We start from the raw sequence: 17,475 nt of genomic DNA on the forward strand, positions 1-17,475 counted from the left end.
TACCTCTGATAGGATAAGCTCGAGCCCCACACAACTCTAAAACTGGCTGGGTGGATGGATCTTTTGGGAGAAATGGGATTTCCTGGCAGTGGATGACAGGAAGTTTACATCTTTTTCCATGAAAACAGAAATGAAGAGAAATGAGCAACAGCAGTGTTACAAAGGCAGATTTTGAAATAAATTGACATGAGTATAACTTTTTTCCCACTAAGATCACATCTACTTCCATGAAAACAGAAATGAGCTACAGCAGTGTTACAAAGGCAGATGTTTAAATCTGGCAATAAATACAAACTCTTCTTAACACAAAGACAAAAAAAGGACAAATTTCACTTTCAATCAGTTCACAAACTCATTTATTGCAGCGCACTTATGTGTAGACATTCATTTCCTTTCCACAGGACGGTAAGAGAACCTTTAAAAAACTTTTCTGTACATCCTCCAAGAGGAGATTTACTAAGTCAACACCGGCTGGAGTCCCCTAACACGGATTCAAGGGGAAAACGGGGGCAGCTAGTTATAAAAACTCGAAGTTAGCACAGCAGCTGCAATCCAAATGTCAACAATACAAAAATAAATAATTGAGATTTTTTTTTCTGGATGAAAAATGGTGTAAATTGTTAATATTCTGATGTGGGTTAAGAGCAGGTTCTAATCTATGCAGTGCAAATGGAATATTTTACAACACATTTTCTCATCTGTACAAGTACAGCGCCACACTCACACTCAAGTCAACACACAGGTCCATCTTTACCCAACAATTCATCGCAGCACTTTGTTTTCCCGCCTGTTTCACTGTTTTTAGTGGAATGTCAAATATCAAAGGCCTTCTGTCCTGACACAGTTTCAGCACTCATCAAGAGCCCTCTGCACTTTTATGTAAACCATAAAAGAGATCCTGTCTGAACCGTCGTGGTTCACTCTGTGCTAGAGTAGAGAATGAGAGTCACAGCTCTGAGTTATGATCAGAATAAGACATGTTAGCTGAACAAACACAGTATGTTACTGTTAAAAATGCAGCTTTAAAAAGGCCGACTGAAGCCAGCACACCTCTGCTGTCTGTGTTCCTCTGATGTTTTTAATCAGTGGTGTGGCACCTTCATGCTTCAGATTGATGTCTTTGTTTTTCATGATCTCTACTTTCCAAACAGCTGCTGTCACATGTGTTATCACAGAGATCAATACTCCTGCTTTGAGCACAGGGCATCTGGAATGTTATGAATCTATTTTAGTGATTGATAATTAGTGATTGTCCAAAGCCTCAGTCCTCTCCCATTTAAATGTGATGCTCCAACACAGAGCTGCACAGAGCCCCAGTGTGAGCCTGTACATGTGAACATTCATTAAGACTCTGATCACAACAACCAGGGTTGTTGACAAAAATGCAACCTCGACTGAGATTTCCTTAAACTGTACAAAAAGTCAGGTGAACTTGATTTACTTACTCTTCTTCAGAAAGTGCACAAAGTTAGAGTCAGAGTCTGTACACGGTCTCACACAGAGCTGATACGAGTATAGCTACGACAGATTTAAGGAGGCAAAAGGCTACGAGCAAAGCTGCTGACATGCACACACACAGATATTCTGTACAGTGATCAATCGCTTTATACAGCTTCTGTAAGGAAAAGCAACTCAACTAGTCTGAAGAGATTCAATACAGCTTTCCAGGAAGTTTACAACAACAGTTCCACTTTTAGGCAGCTGCTTGGAAAACCTCTTTAAAGCAAAGCAAAGAAACATGAAACGGCCAACGTCATCTTCCAAGGCAAACGGAAGAAGCAGTACCATGTTCGTCCAGCTGGAGATGTCCGAAAGTCTCCCTGTTCCCCAAAGTTGAAGCAGGAACAGTAAGAGTTTGCGTCTCTGCTGCTGAGAGGATCAGTTCAGACGAAAGGCGCTCCAAAACATTTAAGGCACCACTGGACGCTGGGAGTAGGCGGGCGATCGATGCAGTGCAGAGACTTGCGCTGCTCCGCGCTCAGCTGGTTGTATGCGCTGTGGTACTCTCTGTCGAAGGCCTCTGCATGATGACGACACAGATATGAGTTAGGAACGTTTCACGTCATCGCTTTTCATCACCTTCAAACTCTTACAGCACACTAGAGGTCACAGCTGACATCACTAGTTAATCTCACTCACCTACGTCGATGTTCTCCCGTCCCAAAGCCACCAGTGACAGAAACAGTATTTCTCTATAGACGCTCCTGTGAGACATTCACACACACGAGGCATCAGACACTTTTCTAATGCACTGCAGCAAAAATCATAACTAAGAGCTTAAAGGAAGACTAAATATGAAACAGTGAGTATAGATGAAGGAGCAGAACTGACCTCTGTCGTTTGAGCCCTTCTGGACGCCGTTTGATCTCTCGGATCAGCAGGTTGATCGGCCCGTAGACGTCGTTGGTCTGGATGTTGCGAACAATGGTGTTGAGGAGAGTGCGGCTCTCCTGGTGGTCTGTTGGCCCCAGAGTTCCCCTCTTCTCCACTGGGAGCACAAACACCAAAGCATCAGAGAGTCTGCTGAAATATTCTTTTAGCAAAGAGCCTCCACTCTGATCTGTTCTGCTCAGCAGTGACACTTTAACAAAAATACCCCTCAATCTCCTAATACATGCACCGAAGGTATCAATTATAAAATCCCTTTTTGTCTCATTCCAAAGTTATTAGATTGACAAGATTCTCAGAAAATTTGACCTTTAACCTCAAGGTCAAGGTCACTGAGGTTCAGTGTTTTTTAGTAGATACATGTATGGTCTTAAGTCCTTTCGTTATTTACTTTACATTTAAAAAAAACATCTTTGACTTAATTTGGGGGGGGGGGGGGGGGGGTACCTTTTAAATCAATACTTCATTCTCAATGTGAACTAAAATGTGTTTGCTTGAGGTTTAAAGGCCCAACTCTGGTGCCCCCCAGTGGTGATTATGCAGTATAGTGCATCCTAATAATTTGAAAGCTCACAATTCAATCTGCAAATACAGGTTCTACACTTGACACTATACTGATGGACAATGACTGATAATGTCTGTCTTCACACTTACAAAAGGTCCTCCAGAGCAGGTAAAGTGGTTCTCCGGGTTCTTGGTGCAAGTTGATGTTGTCCCACAGGAGCTGTACGTACACCTGCTTACTGTCCTGTGGCAGTGACGTCAGAGGCAGCTGCAAGAATAAACCATGACATTATAGCACAGCTTACATGGTGCTCGCTAATTACAGGACATCCTCTGTAAAGGAATGAGTTTGCTGTGTTGGGTCTAGATGACTATACGTGGTGTGCACATCACTGCTGGCTTCAGTCTATTACAGTCACAGCATTTCATCTTTTATGTGTGGGTCAGTTTCATATAAACATTCCTCACAGCTTCATTTGGACGTAGTCCTCTACTGTATGCCCACCTGATGGATGATGTCACAGTTTTCTTACAACAACAAAGAATATAAAGATGAGAGCGATCGAGGAGATTTTTTTTTAATCTTTAAAAACAGTAAAAAAGCAGCACACCACAGAGCAAGAATACTTTTTACCAGCTATTGTGAAATAGCTAAAATATTCCACGACCCAATGTTCTGAAACTAATCTACACTCTGGTCTAAAAGTTCCTAGTTCCTGGTACAAGTTCCTGTGGACAATAGTGCATACCTTGAGATTGGAAAGCATAGAAGAAGAAGAGAAAACTGCATTTAACCAGATGTTATGTCTAACCTGCACTCCGTTGTTGCAGTGTTCAGAAGTGAGGATGAGACCGGGCAGGTGAGAGGGCAGGTCCAGGCGGCGGAAATACCACACCAGGTTCCAGAAAATGATTGGGTGCTGGCTGAGGAACTTGTGGGTGTAGATCACCTGGACAGATAAACCACAAAGTGTAACTCAAAGGATCTTGAATCTGCTGGCTGACACTTGCTATACACATCAAACCATGAGAGAATGTCTTTATATTTATACCTGATCTCCCTCATTCTCCAGCAAGGTTTCCAGCTCCTTGCGCAGTACCAAGGGGCTGAGGTACGGCACAGACACTGGTTTGGGATTTGGCCGCTTTGTCCCCATGCCGTCCTGTAAACACACAGAATTCCACTCATTGACTCCATGAGGGTAAAAGCACTACTGTCAGTGAAGGCTTGGAACAGAAAGGAGGCACTGACTTGCACTTCCTGCAAACTGCAGGGAAGGCTGGTGGTGGAAACACCATGTCCAGGTCTCTGAGAATAGTCCAGGCTTTGCAGAGGTCCTCCAACACTGTTGCTACGTGTCAAAGATGTCCCGGTGCCTTTCTGCTGCTTACATGCTGCCTGGTGCTCCAGGAGACCCAGGGGATCTGACTGTACCGGCCCTGGAATCAAACTGGAAACAACCATTCACTTATTTATATAGCACCAAAACATTAGCATTATATAGCACTTTATATTATAAGGTAAAGACCTTACAATAATGCAATGATCCACAACAACAATTATTATTTTTGTTATTAAAGTTTATTCCAATAACTTTTTGTTCTCAGTCACCAAGTAAAAGGCACCAAGATCATATTAGAAGATCTATGCTGCCATCTAGTGGTAGTTTCTACCACTAGATGGCATTTACTATGAAAACACTAGTAAGGCGGTGCTGAAGATTTAAACAAACATGCAAATGCATCTCCTCGTGCATGCAACCTGAGGTGCATTCAGGGTACTCAGATGAAGTTGTACCTCTTCTGTGCTCCTGGAGTATTTTCAGCGGTCTCCCTCGGTTCATCTTCAGCGAAAGTGATAAGGTCTGGTGTCTTAATGTCAGCCGCGCTGCTAGCTGTGGGGTGGGTGCTTGTGCTGTGGATGCTGTCCCCTGAGGCACTGGGATTCACATAAAACCTTAAAGAGAAAATAAAAGAACAGGGATATTTAAATTTGAGTTGCCACAAAGAATATGTTTGTGTTTTACAACACAGGAAAAATAAAAAATCTCATCTGACAGTTTCCTACCCTGTCATCGTGCGCAGGTCGTGAAACTCGATGTGCAATAAGGGAAGAAAGACCGTCTGACAGAAAGGACAGTTGGTATTGAGGTTGGAATCATCAGCTGTCCAGCCTGCCATGATCTCCTCGTCGTACACCAGCGCTTCACAGGAGCGACACTGGGAGCAACTGGACATCAGCACCTGTAAGTGGGATAACGCGTCAAACCCTGCTGTATTTTAAACATCAGCAGTGAGAGTGCAGCGCAAACAGACTCTGTTCATGCAGGTCCTACCTCCAGTGCACAGTTCTGGAAAATACTCGAGGAGGAGGCGTGATGCGAGGAGCTTTGCTCAGAGTCAGGACCTCTGCCCGGGCGCCCTGGAATCAGATCTGCAGGCCGACATGAAAACAATATTGAAAGCTGGCATCACTGGCCTAAGAAGTACTTCACTGCCCCTCCCTTGCTTCTTCATTTACATCAGAGAGTCAGTGCTTACGTGTCTGTGTGGTCCCTCGGCCCGTGTCACTGCTGCCGCTGCTGCTGCCGCCCAGGCTGGTGCAGCTCTGGTTCAGACCATTAGCCACCAAACCTGGGATGCCTTTTCTCTCAGGACTGTCATCCAAGTCATGTGCAGCCAGCATATTTTCATCCAGACGAGCTGGGAAGCCACCGCCACCAGCCTGAGCTTCATCCTGTAGAGAAAAGTTACCTTAAATCTTCCCTTTTATGCAGAACAGGCTGACAATGTCTGGAATGACCTTTTAATGACCCTCACCTCATCATCTGAATCGGCGTAAGCGGATGCCACTGCCCCCCACACTTTGCTGGCCACGTTTGCTGCCTGCTTCATGCTTGACTTGAGCACATCGATTTTAGGTCCTGTTAAGAACGTGTCCATCTTGATACCTGAAATGGTGTTAAAGACCGAGCCCAGCGACCCCCCCTGAGAGGACTTGACCAGTGCAGTCAGTGAGGACGATCGCTGGCCCGGGCTCGCTGTAGAGCTCGCAGGCGTCTTTGTCTTTACTGCAAAAGTCTTGGAGCGGGTTACAGTGCTGGGGCTGCGTTTGGGGGTGTTGCTCGGTGAGCCAGTTGGGGTTTTCACAGGAGGCACTGGGAGGCTGGACCTCCGCTCCAGAGTCTGTTTGGGCTGAGGTGCATCCGTGGAGTCTACCTGCGGCTGCTGGAGCTCCATGCTGGAGGATTTGGTACCCAGCGGGGTTTTCAAGCTCATGTACAGCTCGATCTCCTCAGCCAGGTTACGGGACACCACAGCAGGCACGGAGCGTGGCGGTTCCTGACTGTTGACAGAGGCCGACTCTTCGCTCTCTGACACCAGACGTGACAGTGGGTCAGCTCCCACTTCCACGTCGGCCCTCTCCAAAATGGGTCCTCGCACTCCAGAATCATCTTCATTAGTTTCAGTGTTTTTTCTTACTTGTTTCTCCCTATTTACTTCGGTAACCTTCAGGTCTTTGTCGTCTGTCTTTCTTTCTTCTGCGGTTTCTGGGTCCTCTTCTTCTGGAAGCTTTTTAAGCCTCAAACCCTGATTTTCCTCAGGCTCTTCCTCCAAGTCTTTAAAAAGTGGTTTGGGCATAATATTAGGGGGTGGGCTTTGACCTCCTGAGAGGACTCCAGCTAGGATACGAGCATCAGCGCCCATTCGGCTGGCCATGTGGTCCATGCCTGCCTCAGAGAGCATTCCAGCACGAGTTTCAGCGCTGAAGCTGCAGCTGCGTTCAGAGAAGGATTTCTGCCGCTGATGCTGAGACTGGTGAGCTACGGCCGGGGACGGCAGCGAGGGATCGTCATCGGTAAGTGACACGTTATCGTTCTTGCTGTGTCTCCTGAACAGCTTCCCTTTACCTGCACACAGATACAGTTATTGTAGTGCAACAATTACATTTATGTAGCTTAATTGAAACAGGAACAAATAATCTTTACAAATTCAAAGGTGATGCCAATTTCACAGAATTTCCAACAAAACCTTTAAAGTATTTGAGCTAAATGTACTTTCTTACCCGTTTCTCCGTCAAAGCTTCCCGTGGACAGCCTAACAATACTGTGGACATGCGGCAACCCATCGACAGGACTGTGGGGCTCTCCCACTGCTACTGCACTGTCCACTGAGCCAGCTATGTCCCCTCCTGGTTAAAAAGAAACAAAAATAAAAGTAGTGGTTTGTGGTGCATACAACACAATACTGGAGGTGAAGGCCTGAGGCTGGGCCTTTCTTACCATTATGCTGTGCTTTGGTATCGTTTCTCTCATCAGCCGGCGGAAGTGCAGCGTGCAACGGTTCAGCCAACTCCTGGTGCAGCTCATCCTTGGATCCATATCCTTGATCACACTGTCTCTCTGGAGAGCACAGAATTTAAAAAAACCACAAACACAGCTGTAATCACAAATGTACGCTTTTAAGAAAGCTTTTGTTTTTGTTCCTCAGAGACTCAGCTGAACCTTGTGTTACAGAGAACCGATGCTTTGGGAATCAGTACCTGCGCTGCAGTGGTTATCTGCTACGTCTTCCATGTCATGGCTGGGGGCAAATACACTGTTCTCCTCACCGTTGACCTCGCTCGAGCTGTCTGCACTTCCATGACTCAAACAGTCGGCATCAGTGACTGCTGAGGCAGCTACTGGAGCACCTAAAGAAGGACGCAGGAAGAAACATGAGTAGACTGTATGTGGTATAGCAGCAGACTTCTGATATTTTCTAGTTAACATCAAGTTAATGTCATCATTTTTTTTTTAAATTCCAATTTATATGTAATCATGAAGCTATGATAAGAAGTGTCCTATAACATCTAAGTAGAGTCAACCTCTTGTCTGATAAAGTTTCAGGTTTTAACTAGTGCTGTTAAAATGACGTTAACGCCATAACCGCATTAACGCCGATCGCCCTGTGCGTGTGGCTGGACGGCGCTAACGAGCTAACGCTGTGCAGCCCCACACATGGGACGATCCGCAATAACTCGCTAACCAAGATTTGCCGCGTTAATGTGGTTATGGCGTTAACGTCATTTTAACAAGATTAACGCTGACAGCACTAGTTTAAGTAACCCTGCTAACAGGTAAACAAACAAACCAATCATATAACCTGCTTAGAAGAGGTAAAAAAAAGCAAGAAAAGGGAACAAGAGGAACACAGCCTTGTACATTTGAGTCACACCTGTGGTAGTCAGTGTTGATCCCTTCTCAGAAGATGTGCGGTTTAAACCGTATTTAAACTGCGTGACTCCACGAAGGACGTTGCGCAACTTGGTCCACATGATCAGGCCGCTCTGGTTCCGGCTGGGCCACGGGCTCTCTAAGACAGCCTGCGCAGAACAGATGAAGGATGAGATGGGATTGCTTAATAAATCCCATAAACCAGCATATCAGCAAGACCACACACACACACACATTTCATATGTTAAAGTGATAAGCCATATATGTAAACCTTATTGTAGTATCCATATGTGATGGCGTTGGGATGGACTCCAGCTTTCTTCATCTCAACCAGGACTCGCACAGCCATCACAGGCAGACCCCACACGCCGCAGAGCTGCATCACCACTCTGTAACACACCTGACAGCAGACAAACACATGATCATTACTTTATATGTTTTGCATTGTCTATGAAATTCCAAAAATCTAAAGAGAAGTGATAATCTAAACATATTCCTACAAAATGTGAACGTACCTCATCCAGTATCTCCACCTCAGTGGTTCTCATCTTCAACAGGATGTTGTACGCCTGCTGCATTGCCCGGGTCTTTGACTTGGCCATCCGTACAGCTGCTGGCAGGCAGATGAACCACAGACTGTAGCAGTGACTGAACAGACAGCGGGCCCACAGAGGCGGGTTGGAGTAGAAACGCTTTGCCATCTTGTATGAGAGCTTGACCTCCTATAGGAGCAGTACGGGCACACGTCAGATGAACACGTTGATAAAGACAAAGGGTGAAGAGCATGGTCAAAGCAGGTATCGTTCCTACTTCTGCTAAGGATGATAGTGTGAGTACGTACTTGCTTTGTCCTCTTTGCTAGTAGTGCAGGGCTGCTGGACAGACTGGCCCCTGCTGCTCTGGTGCTGAGTGCAGGACGTAACTCTCTTGGACGGTCAAATAGATTTAACTGCAGTTTGGGGAACCCTTTATACCTGCAGAATGTAAAGCAAGGAACACTTTTAAACCAGAGTATAGCATCAAGTCAGTTTAACTTGTTGGATATTGATCTGATCGTTTTAGTAACAGAGGGGGTTGTTAATCAGTTTCAGCTGCTTTGGTGTTAATGACATTAACAACAGGTGAACTAGAGGGACAACAACGAGAAAACCCTAAAAACAGGAATGGTTTTACAGATGGAGGCCACTTCTCTTCTTTTCTGATTGTTTTTTCACTAGTTTTGCATTTAGCTAGGGTCAGTGTCACTGCTGTTAGCATGGGGCAATGCATAGACACTATAGAGGTTGCACAGGTAGTTCAACTCCTCCAGGTTGACACATTAATACCACTGGCAGAAAGAGACAGGCAGTTAACTCTAGGAGAGCTGGACAGGGCCACAGAAGGTCCTTAACCCATCAGCAGGAGCGGTATCTGCACCTTGGAGCCCGATTACGTTTGCCATAAAATACCAGAATAGCAGGTCCACCAGTGGCACCCTGTGCTTTTCACAGATGAGAGCAGATTCACCCTGAGCACACGTGATAGATGTGAAAGGGTCTGACGAAGCCGTGGGGAACATTTTGCTGCCAGCATGACCAGTTTGGTGGTGGGTCAGCGATGATCTGGGGAGGCATATCAGTGGAGGGACACACAGACCTCTGCAGGCTAGGCAACAACTCCCTGAGTGCCATTAGGTATTGAGATGAAATCCTTGGATCCATTGTCTGAACCTACACTGGTGCAGGTGGTCCTGGGTTCCTCCTGGTGCACAGTCTCATGTGGGGAGAGTATGCAGGCAGCTCCTGGCGGATGAAGAAACTGTATGACTGGCCCCCATACTCGCCTGACCTAAATTCACCTCTGAGACATTATGTTTCAGTCCATCCAACACCACCAGGTTGCACCTCAGACTGTCCAGGAGCTCATCGATGCACCATCCGTTTTCTTATTATGAGCACTCCCCTGACATTCTCAGGCACACATGTAAGCACGCGGTGACAAAATGGACTCTCCTGCTGCATCATTTTATCACTGTGATTTTTGGGGGTGTCTTGGAATTCAGCCCTCTGTAGACTGATCACATGCCCATATCGGTGTTGACATTCAGCATGATTTTTCCCCTATTGAGCTCTGATGTGTTTTTAAAGTGTTACTATAATTTTGTGGAGTGTACGCTTAAAGCACTACAAGTCTTACGTGTACTGAGGAGCAGGATCCGGTCCATCATCTACTGGAGGCTCAGGAGGCATTACAAAGACTGTGTGCTCACTCTTTTGAGACTCATCCAGCTCCAGCAGTCTTGTGTCCTCAGATGACTCTCCTTCAACCTGCAGAGGGGATCACATCCAGAGATTTAGAAAACGACACAGGCTGTAGACCATTTCCTGTCTGATACCAGTAAATAAACTAGGTTACGAGGATACTCTATAAAGCTTTTGTAATTAAGCAGTAAAGCATGCTTATTTGATTGTGATTAAGTTAGAGGAAAAGCAGGAAAAATCCATGCCTCTTGACTGAATGCATTCATCAGATGGGGGGAAATTAAAAATATATGAAGAGGGGGAAAAAAAAGGTGCAAGGAAATCTGATTACATTATCAGCAATTACCTTGGTGCCCTTGTCGGTGATTTTATCAGAGGGAAAAAGCTGCAAGTAGAGGGAAGAGAGCGAAGGGAACAGAATGAATCAAAGGAAATTATGGCTTCCTTAGCCTCCCAGCGTACAAATGTTACTTTGCCAATGAACCACTGTAACACAAAGGCCTGTTCCTGGAAGCAACGCTCCAACGGAAGAGAAAAACAAAACAACAAAGACCAGCATGCGTTTTTTACACGCCTGGAGGCAGCATGATGCCGGGATGGTAATCACCTTTTCGACGCAATCGTCAAAAAAGGCCAGGCCTGTGTCCTTGTCGCTGACGAAGGTGCACTCCTCGATGAAGCGGATGAATATCTGGGTCTTGGTGAGCTGGGAGTAGAACTTCTGGTGGGCACGGTCTCTGCTTTTGAGGAACCCTGCAGGAAGGGAAGGAGAGAGTGCGGCGTCAGCTTCACGGTCATCTCAGTTTACGGAATTTATGAATTCAGTGTCACTCGTTAATTTCGTAACTTAGCAAAGAACAAAATTAGAGTCTTTACTGCATCTTAAAAGGACAAACATAAGACGTTTTGTCCTTTTTGGCCTCATTATATTAATTATTCCTGAGTGACCCTCATCAAATCAATGTGCAGCTATTTATAAAAGTGTTAAACTATGTGGCGTGAAGAAGAGTCTCTTTCACATCATCTAAAATTGATCTTTGAGAGGGGAATTAAATGGAGCCAGGAGCCTATTTCCCAGCAACAAACACTCTTATGGCTGATGAGAAAGGTGATTAATTTCTAAAAACACCTTTAATGGTCTATTTTAAACCATTACAGTACATGGAAGGGAGGGCAGGGAATTGGACTAAAGGGCATATGAATGTGCTCAGCCTCTCAACCATTCGGTCAACCTGACTCCTTGAAACAGAGATGCCAATAAAAGTATGCATGAGTTGAGCCCATCTGAATTAAAGTTGTAAATTATGCAAAGGTTACAGATCCAGGAAGCCATCAACAAATCCATAGTGTTTGGTGAATCACGTGTTTACCTTGTTGGTCATAGAGGGAGTCTGCAGCCGTGGTTTTTTCAGAGGGCGCCTGGGTGATGGGTTTGAGGTAGCAGCGGTAGCCCTTCAGGATGGAGGCCATGAAACGAAGGAAGGCCTCTTGGATTTCCATCTCCAGGGCCGTCCTTTTCTTGTGCCAGGTGAAGTCCGCGTCCATGGGAGTCATGTCGACAGCCAAGCCATCCGGCATCACTGGGCGTAGCGAAACTAAAACAAGCCAGTGTGGTCAGTTTAAATAATTTATATCAATTTCTCAGCTCTCTCCTTTTATAAAGTGTCATTAAATGTACTCTTAATTAATAATACGTTTATTAATTAGGTCTCCCCACATTTACTTTTCTGTAATAATGCTTGATGATGGAGATAATGTAATGATGCAGAGAGAAAATTATGAGAGTCACAGAACAATGAGGTTACTAACGCTGTTAGCATTAGCTTTCTGACCAAAACGCCTCAGGTGCTGTCAAAAAGTTCAGACAGGTCTATATAAGCACAGCGTATGAATGATTAGAATCAAATGCATTAACTGTTGCTGTTTTATAATGGAGACTGAGCATGCTCAGTGTGGATTTTGACAAAAGTGTTTACAGTTAAGCTAGCTAGCTTGTAAGTACTTTTTATTGCATCAAAAATTTGACATAGTAAAATAATTCTGATATTTTATCAACCGAGCAACCAGAAAAGAAAATATGAAAGCGTATTTGTTTTTTAAAAGGAAATAGCATATAGTTCAGATGCTTTTTTTCCCCATTATGTAAAGTTTTGTAATGCATTGTTAGCTTTTTTTAAAGGTATAGTTTTATTTTCAGCTTTGGACTACCATATTTACTAAAAGAATACCATGATGCATTTTGTAATTTAAGCTTACAGTGTTCAGGTAAAGATTAAGAATCCTGTCCACGTTAATTGTGGTAACTTGGTATAACAGGTAAGTGATCCAGGTTTTGCTATACAAATGAGATGCTGTTTGTACCAGTGGCCAGCTGGTGGTGCAAGTTGCTTAGTGAGTTAATGAGACTCTTGCAAGGCTTCTTTGGGAGGTTCTTCCAGTTGCTGTGTTTCTTCTCATCTGACCTGTAACATACAAAACCACAAAGTTTGTAGACTGGAAAAAACCAAAAGACAGCTGAAAACAAAAATCTGGGCTCACAAATCTGCTGCTGAAAGAGTTGTTCAACATAATGAGAGCTGTTAATGTAGAAGACAAAGTGTGTTTTTCTCCAACAAAGCACAACATACAGGTAGATAGTGTTCGTGTCCAGATCCACACAAACAACATCTGGTGGGGGGTCATAAAGGTCAAAGTAGCGGGAGTCCACGCCCACTATAAATGGACACGGCGCGTTGAGGACGCCTGCGAGAGACAGCGGGCACAGGGGGATGTAGGGACACTGCCACTGGAAGGGGAAAATCATCTGGAAGGAGACAAAAGCCAGAATCAGGATTATTACTCCCAAACAGATGTTTTTAAAGGGTTTCCCATGTGTAAAAAAACCCCAAAAACAACAGCAGCATATTTCTTTCCTTACTCACGAGCCCATTTTTTCATATTGCTCCACCCCTCAAGAACATCTATAAGTTGAACACCGAAGGTAAATAAGACAAATTTAGGGGGGGGGGTGTCACACTTGCATAACTGATCTATTGTAACAGCTGAAACCTATTTGGGTTGATTTTGAGAATTGTGAAATCCTTACTTTTCTGGAACTGGAGAATAAGCAACTACATTAGTGAAAAAAAAAACTCAAGTTCAAAAAGCCTGAGTAGTTCCAGAGCTATTTGGATACTTCGCTGCCTGCAGGCAGGGGCATGTGAGACACAAAGTAATGATCAGCTATAAAAGCAATTTAAAATTGTCACAAGTTTAAAAAGGAAGTCATTAACTTGCGGTTCTAGTCATTCATGACAGGCATTTTCAGCTAAAAGAAAGATGCTTTACTTTAACATTGTCTGGACTTCATGGTACTGTGTTGCAACATTATTAGGCAATAAATGGATAAGTGGAAACCACCATTACCAATACTCAATAGGGCTACATTATTGAGAGTTGAATATGTTTACAGTATTGATTACAGTGTAGGCGTCACTCGGGCTCCATTACTGATTTTGTGTCTACATAAATAAAAAAGACGTGCAGTGCTGCTCACATCACTGCTCAGAAACTTGTTCCTCTTCTTGCTGCTGCTTTTCTGGATTAAACTGCTCTACCTGACTCATCTTAATGCTCTTTCATTACAGCCATAAAACATAAGTGAAAGGAAATGAAACTAATAGTTACAGTTCCTCCATGTGGACCATTTGAGCTGTCTTTGACTAATTACTGATACTGTTACATATACAGCATATATCATTTACTAAATGTAGCTTATGTCACTGTGCTGTATCTCTCTCTCCATCTGCTTGTACATGTAAGGCTTGTCTGAGCATCGAGTGCCTAAATAACAAGCTGTGCATTCTGTAAGCTCTTAATTAGTGTTTTTATTTAAGTAAGCAGACAGTTTTCTTCTCTGCAGTTCTGATGAATGTTGACTCGACAATAGTGACTACTACTTATGTCACTTTAAAGGAAAGTGTTGGGTTATCCAAACACAGTGGAGTTAAACAGTGCATCTGCAGCGTGTTATTCATTTAATCCTTTTGCAAATATATTTTTGTTGCCGTGTTCCTTAATGAGATGTTATTGTGCAACACTTTATAGTGCTAACCATATGTTTCTTATCTAAAAAGTTCAGATAAGTCAAGGAAATGCAAGTGTCAATGTTTCGCATGTGCAGATTGAAAAGTTAAACAACTGCACAACTGAGACACCACAGCCTGCAGTCATAATGTTGTTTTCTTGACTTTTAATGTGTATGTTTTTCATTTTAATCACATGGTTAATATTAGATTGATTTTCAAAACAGCCCAGGCACTTACAGGACATATTCTGTATTTATGAGCAGAAACAGTGGCTGTGTGGTCGCTTTGCATGTCAGCATTAGGTCAAGCTGATGATTCATTTCTTTCCATACTGACAGCAAAGGCAATGAAACACTGCAGGCAAATATGAGCTAAATGGACTCAAAAACAATGATGTTATTTTCTTTCAGACACAATGAAAATAAATAGATTTCATTGACATTTTTTGTGGATGTTTATTTACTCATTTACACTCTGCCTGACTATGCTCGGATCAGCTGGTTCTTTTGTTTTGTGACATTTAAAAAAAGTGCTGCAAACAGAGACGTTTCAGAGTGCCCTCTGGTGGACAAACTAGGCGACGTCAATACTGATAATACAGCTGAAGGGTGTTTCTCTCGTCTCTTGTTTGTTTTTGTTTTCTCTCACCCCGTTTTCAGCCATTATAATTGTCGACACTGAGAAATGAACAAAATCCGAATTTTGGCCATAAATAAAAGACATTAAAACTAATCTAAAACTGTAATCAGACTAAGCAGGAAAAGCTTTGCTAAAATCCAATCCAGCAAATAAATTATATCTATTTGAGTATATTTGAATACATTTGAGTATGACAATATGAGAGTGCATGTTGGAGCCTACTCACAGCCACCACAGCCTCGGCCACTCCGGTGAGCACGGCGGGTCGGAGCGAGTGCAGCAGGATCTTGCTCTCCAGCAGGACAAAGTGCAGCAGTGTGGCGCAGTTCTCCGAGCCCAGATTCATCAGCAGAGTGCCATAGTCTGCCCCGCTGGCACGGAGGGAGAGAAGAGAGGAGAGGAATGAAGTGATGAGTTCGGACAGGGAACGGAAAGCACAGCAGAAAGAAAAGGAGAGGGAAAAATAAAGGGAAAAGAATTTGGAAACAGAAGAGTTCATTGCTGGGTCTGTAACCAAATGTAACCGGAATTAATCAAATGGGAAACAAGGAAAAGGCAGAAATACAGGCACAGAGTCAAAATAACACCATCAACATAAAATGTATTGTTTAACAATCTCGCTGTCTGCTTTACTGCTTCAGCTTGCTAAAGCGCTCTGTTTTCAGATGCTTTTTTTCATAATCTAACAAACCAATCATTTTAAAAGCCTTCATAACCACAACTTAAAAGTGACTGCCTTTTGTGCAGTAATTCTGTCTCCTTTAAATCTCTATTGTAGAGACTGCCGCACACATTACTTTGAATATCAATAGCAGCCGGTGCTAGCTTTAACAAAAGCCCGTCAATCACCATTTTTATGAGGTTTCAAGGTTGCATAAGGCAGCGTCCAGAACTACAAAAAGGAAAATAAAGTAGCTGAATTACTCATATCAGTTGGAAAATGGCAGAAGTAGCAGCAGAAAAAGGCTTTAAAAAAAGACAACGATGCAGGAATTAGCTGAACATGTTTTTTTTGTAGAGAAATGACTTTGTTATGCATTTATTGAGTAGGCAAAGGTACCTGAGCGGTAAGGGTGTACACACAGGCTGGGAGAGGATCAAAGTGTCGTTTACAGAGAGCTGCAGAGGACATTAAATAACATCAGTGACAGAAAAATACAAAAATATCACAACAAATGTTCCCTGAGTACTGCACATGTGGAAACTCTGATCTATTTTGACCGACAGCAAGAGAGAAAAACTCTGACCTGGACCAAGATTCTGGGTCTTTGTGGGGAAGGAAATGAGACATTGTGCATGAAGTGCGAGATGTGCCTGTTGAAGGAAATAATAAAACTCATGTTAGATGTTTCCTTTTAAAAGGTTGGCATTAAAGTGGCCAATGAATGATTTTGAAAGTTTCCACAGCTGCCAAGTAGTTTCCTACTTTTCAATAGGCAGTGGGTGCGGGCCTGAGACGGAGAACTTGTAGATGAACATCAGGAACTTGCGGAAGCACTCAAAGAAGGGCCAGCGGGAGAGCAGACAGATGCATTTATTGGTGTTCACAGGCCGGTTGGGGATCATCTTCTTCTCCACCGTGGTGAGAAGGCCCAGCTGGATCTTCTGCTTCTCGCTCAACAGATCTGCTGGATATGGCTCGTAAAACTGGATGGCTGAGCCATACACCTGGCAACAAGAGGTGGACGTTAAAGTGTTTGAAACATTTTGGCTCGGCGGAGAGTTTTAAACACTTAAATTTAAATCTTCCTTTGGTAGCTATGTCTTACCTTTTCACCAGAGGAGATGGTTAAGACAAATGTAGAAAAGACAGGCAGAGGGTCACGAGTGTTCGGTGCCCAGCACTCGATGTTGGCACCCATGGGCAAACAGAACAGAGGTACAGACTCTGACAGAGGGAAAGACTCATAGTCCTCTTCTGGGTAACGAAAGATTAGACCTGGAGCACAGAATAACACACAAACAAATAAATAAAAATCACATGATGAAACAATGTGGTTGTTCAAAGCAAGACACATGGTAACGTTTAAGTTTATTGAATAGTTTGAATAGGTCTTCAAACTTCCAGGCAGGCCTTTAATCCCAGTCTCCCTGCAGGGATTAAACTCTTACCTTTAAGAAAAGGGAGATCAATATTTTGCAACTCTGATGCTCTTACAGTCAGCAGCCTGTATAACTCATTTTGAGGAAATAAGAAGCTCAACTTGATGTCTGTCACTATGAAAAAACACACACATTCTTCTGAGCATGCATGGATGCACACATGTGCGTGCGTGCACAGCAGACGCACCAAAGGGCGTGGCAGGAAGTGCAGTTGTCCGAGATGAATAAACAGCCACTTCACAGGAAAAAGGCCGGCCAGAAGATAAAGCCAGCCTGCATGTTTCCACAGGGCGTGTATGTTTGTGTGTGTGTGCACAT

At 43.7% G+C, this 17,475-nt stretch overlaps 1 protein-coding gene across 2 annotated transcripts in view; it reads right to left on the reverse strand.

Moving 5' to 3' along the window:
* LOC147335926 (DENN domain-containing protein 4C-like) overlaps positions 1–17,475 on the reverse strand; it is a 38,785-nt gene continuing 21,310 nt past the window's right edge. The window contains exons 5-34 of one of the 2 annotated variants that reach the window (XM_086283964.1): positions 16,824–16,993; positions 16,481–16,722; positions 16,302–16,368; positions 16,115–16,173; positions 15,281–15,425; positions 12,976–13,151; positions 12,710–12,810; positions 11,719–11,943; positions 10,956–11,101; positions 10,695–10,733; positions 10,284–10,414; positions 8,950–9,082; positions 8,624–8,830; positions 8,380–8,508; positions 8,110–8,257; positions 7,436–7,585; positions 7,176–7,295; positions 6,959–7,084; positions 5,713–6,803; positions 5,434–5,629; positions 5,229–5,326; positions 4,961–5,136; positions 4,691–4,849; positions 4,145–4,343; positions 3,945–4,055; positions 3,705–3,842; positions 3,043–3,160; positions 2,332–2,488; positions 2,140–2,204; positions 1–2,020 (exon numbers count right to left, since the gene is read on the reverse strand). In XM_086283964.1, coding sequence (XP_086140090.1) covers positions 1,884–2,020; positions 2,140–2,204; positions 2,332–2,488; positions 3,043–3,160; positions 3,705–3,842; positions 3,945–4,055; positions 4,145–4,343; positions 4,691–4,849; positions 4,961–5,136; positions 5,229–5,326; positions 5,434–5,629; positions 5,713–6,803; positions 6,959–7,084; positions 7,176–7,295; positions 7,436–7,585; positions 8,110–8,257; positions 8,380–8,508; positions 8,624–8,830; positions 8,950–9,082; positions 10,284–10,414; positions 10,695–10,733; positions 10,956–11,101; positions 11,719–11,943; positions 12,710–12,810; positions 12,976–13,151; positions 15,281–15,425; positions 16,115–16,173; positions 16,302–16,368; positions 16,481–16,722; positions 16,824–16,993 — 5,159 coding nt within the window. In that variant the 3' untranslated portion in view covers positions 1–1,883. The remainder of the gene's footprint in view (positions 2,021–2,139; positions 2,205–2,331; positions 2,489–3,042; positions 3,161–3,704; positions 3,843–3,944; positions 4,056–4,144; positions 4,344–4,690; positions 4,850–4,960; positions 5,137–5,228; positions 5,327–5,433; positions 5,630–5,712; positions 6,804–6,958; positions 7,085–7,175; positions 7,296–7,435; positions 7,586–8,109; positions 8,258–8,379; positions 8,509–8,623; positions 8,831–8,949; positions 9,083–10,283; positions 10,415–10,694; positions 10,734–10,955; positions 11,102–11,718; positions 11,944–12,709; positions 12,811–12,975; positions 13,152–15,280; positions 15,426–16,114; positions 16,174–16,301; positions 16,369–16,480; positions 16,723–16,823; positions 16,994–17,475) is intronic. The other variant, XM_086283970.1, reaches the window with a different exon arrangement.

The sequence above is a fragment of the Aulonocara sp. 'chitande type north' Nkhata Bay genome, linkage group LG3 (assembly GCF_057382095.1).
Source record: "Aulonocara sp. 'chitande type north' Nkhata Bay isolate Kocher_YH1m ecotype deep benthic linkage group LG3, A_spYH_male_GT1.1, whole genome shotgun sequence".
Taxonomy (NCBI): Eukaryota; Metazoa; Chordata; class Actinopteri; order Cichliformes; family Cichlidae; genus Aulonocara; species Aulonocara sp. 'chitande type north' Nkhata Bay.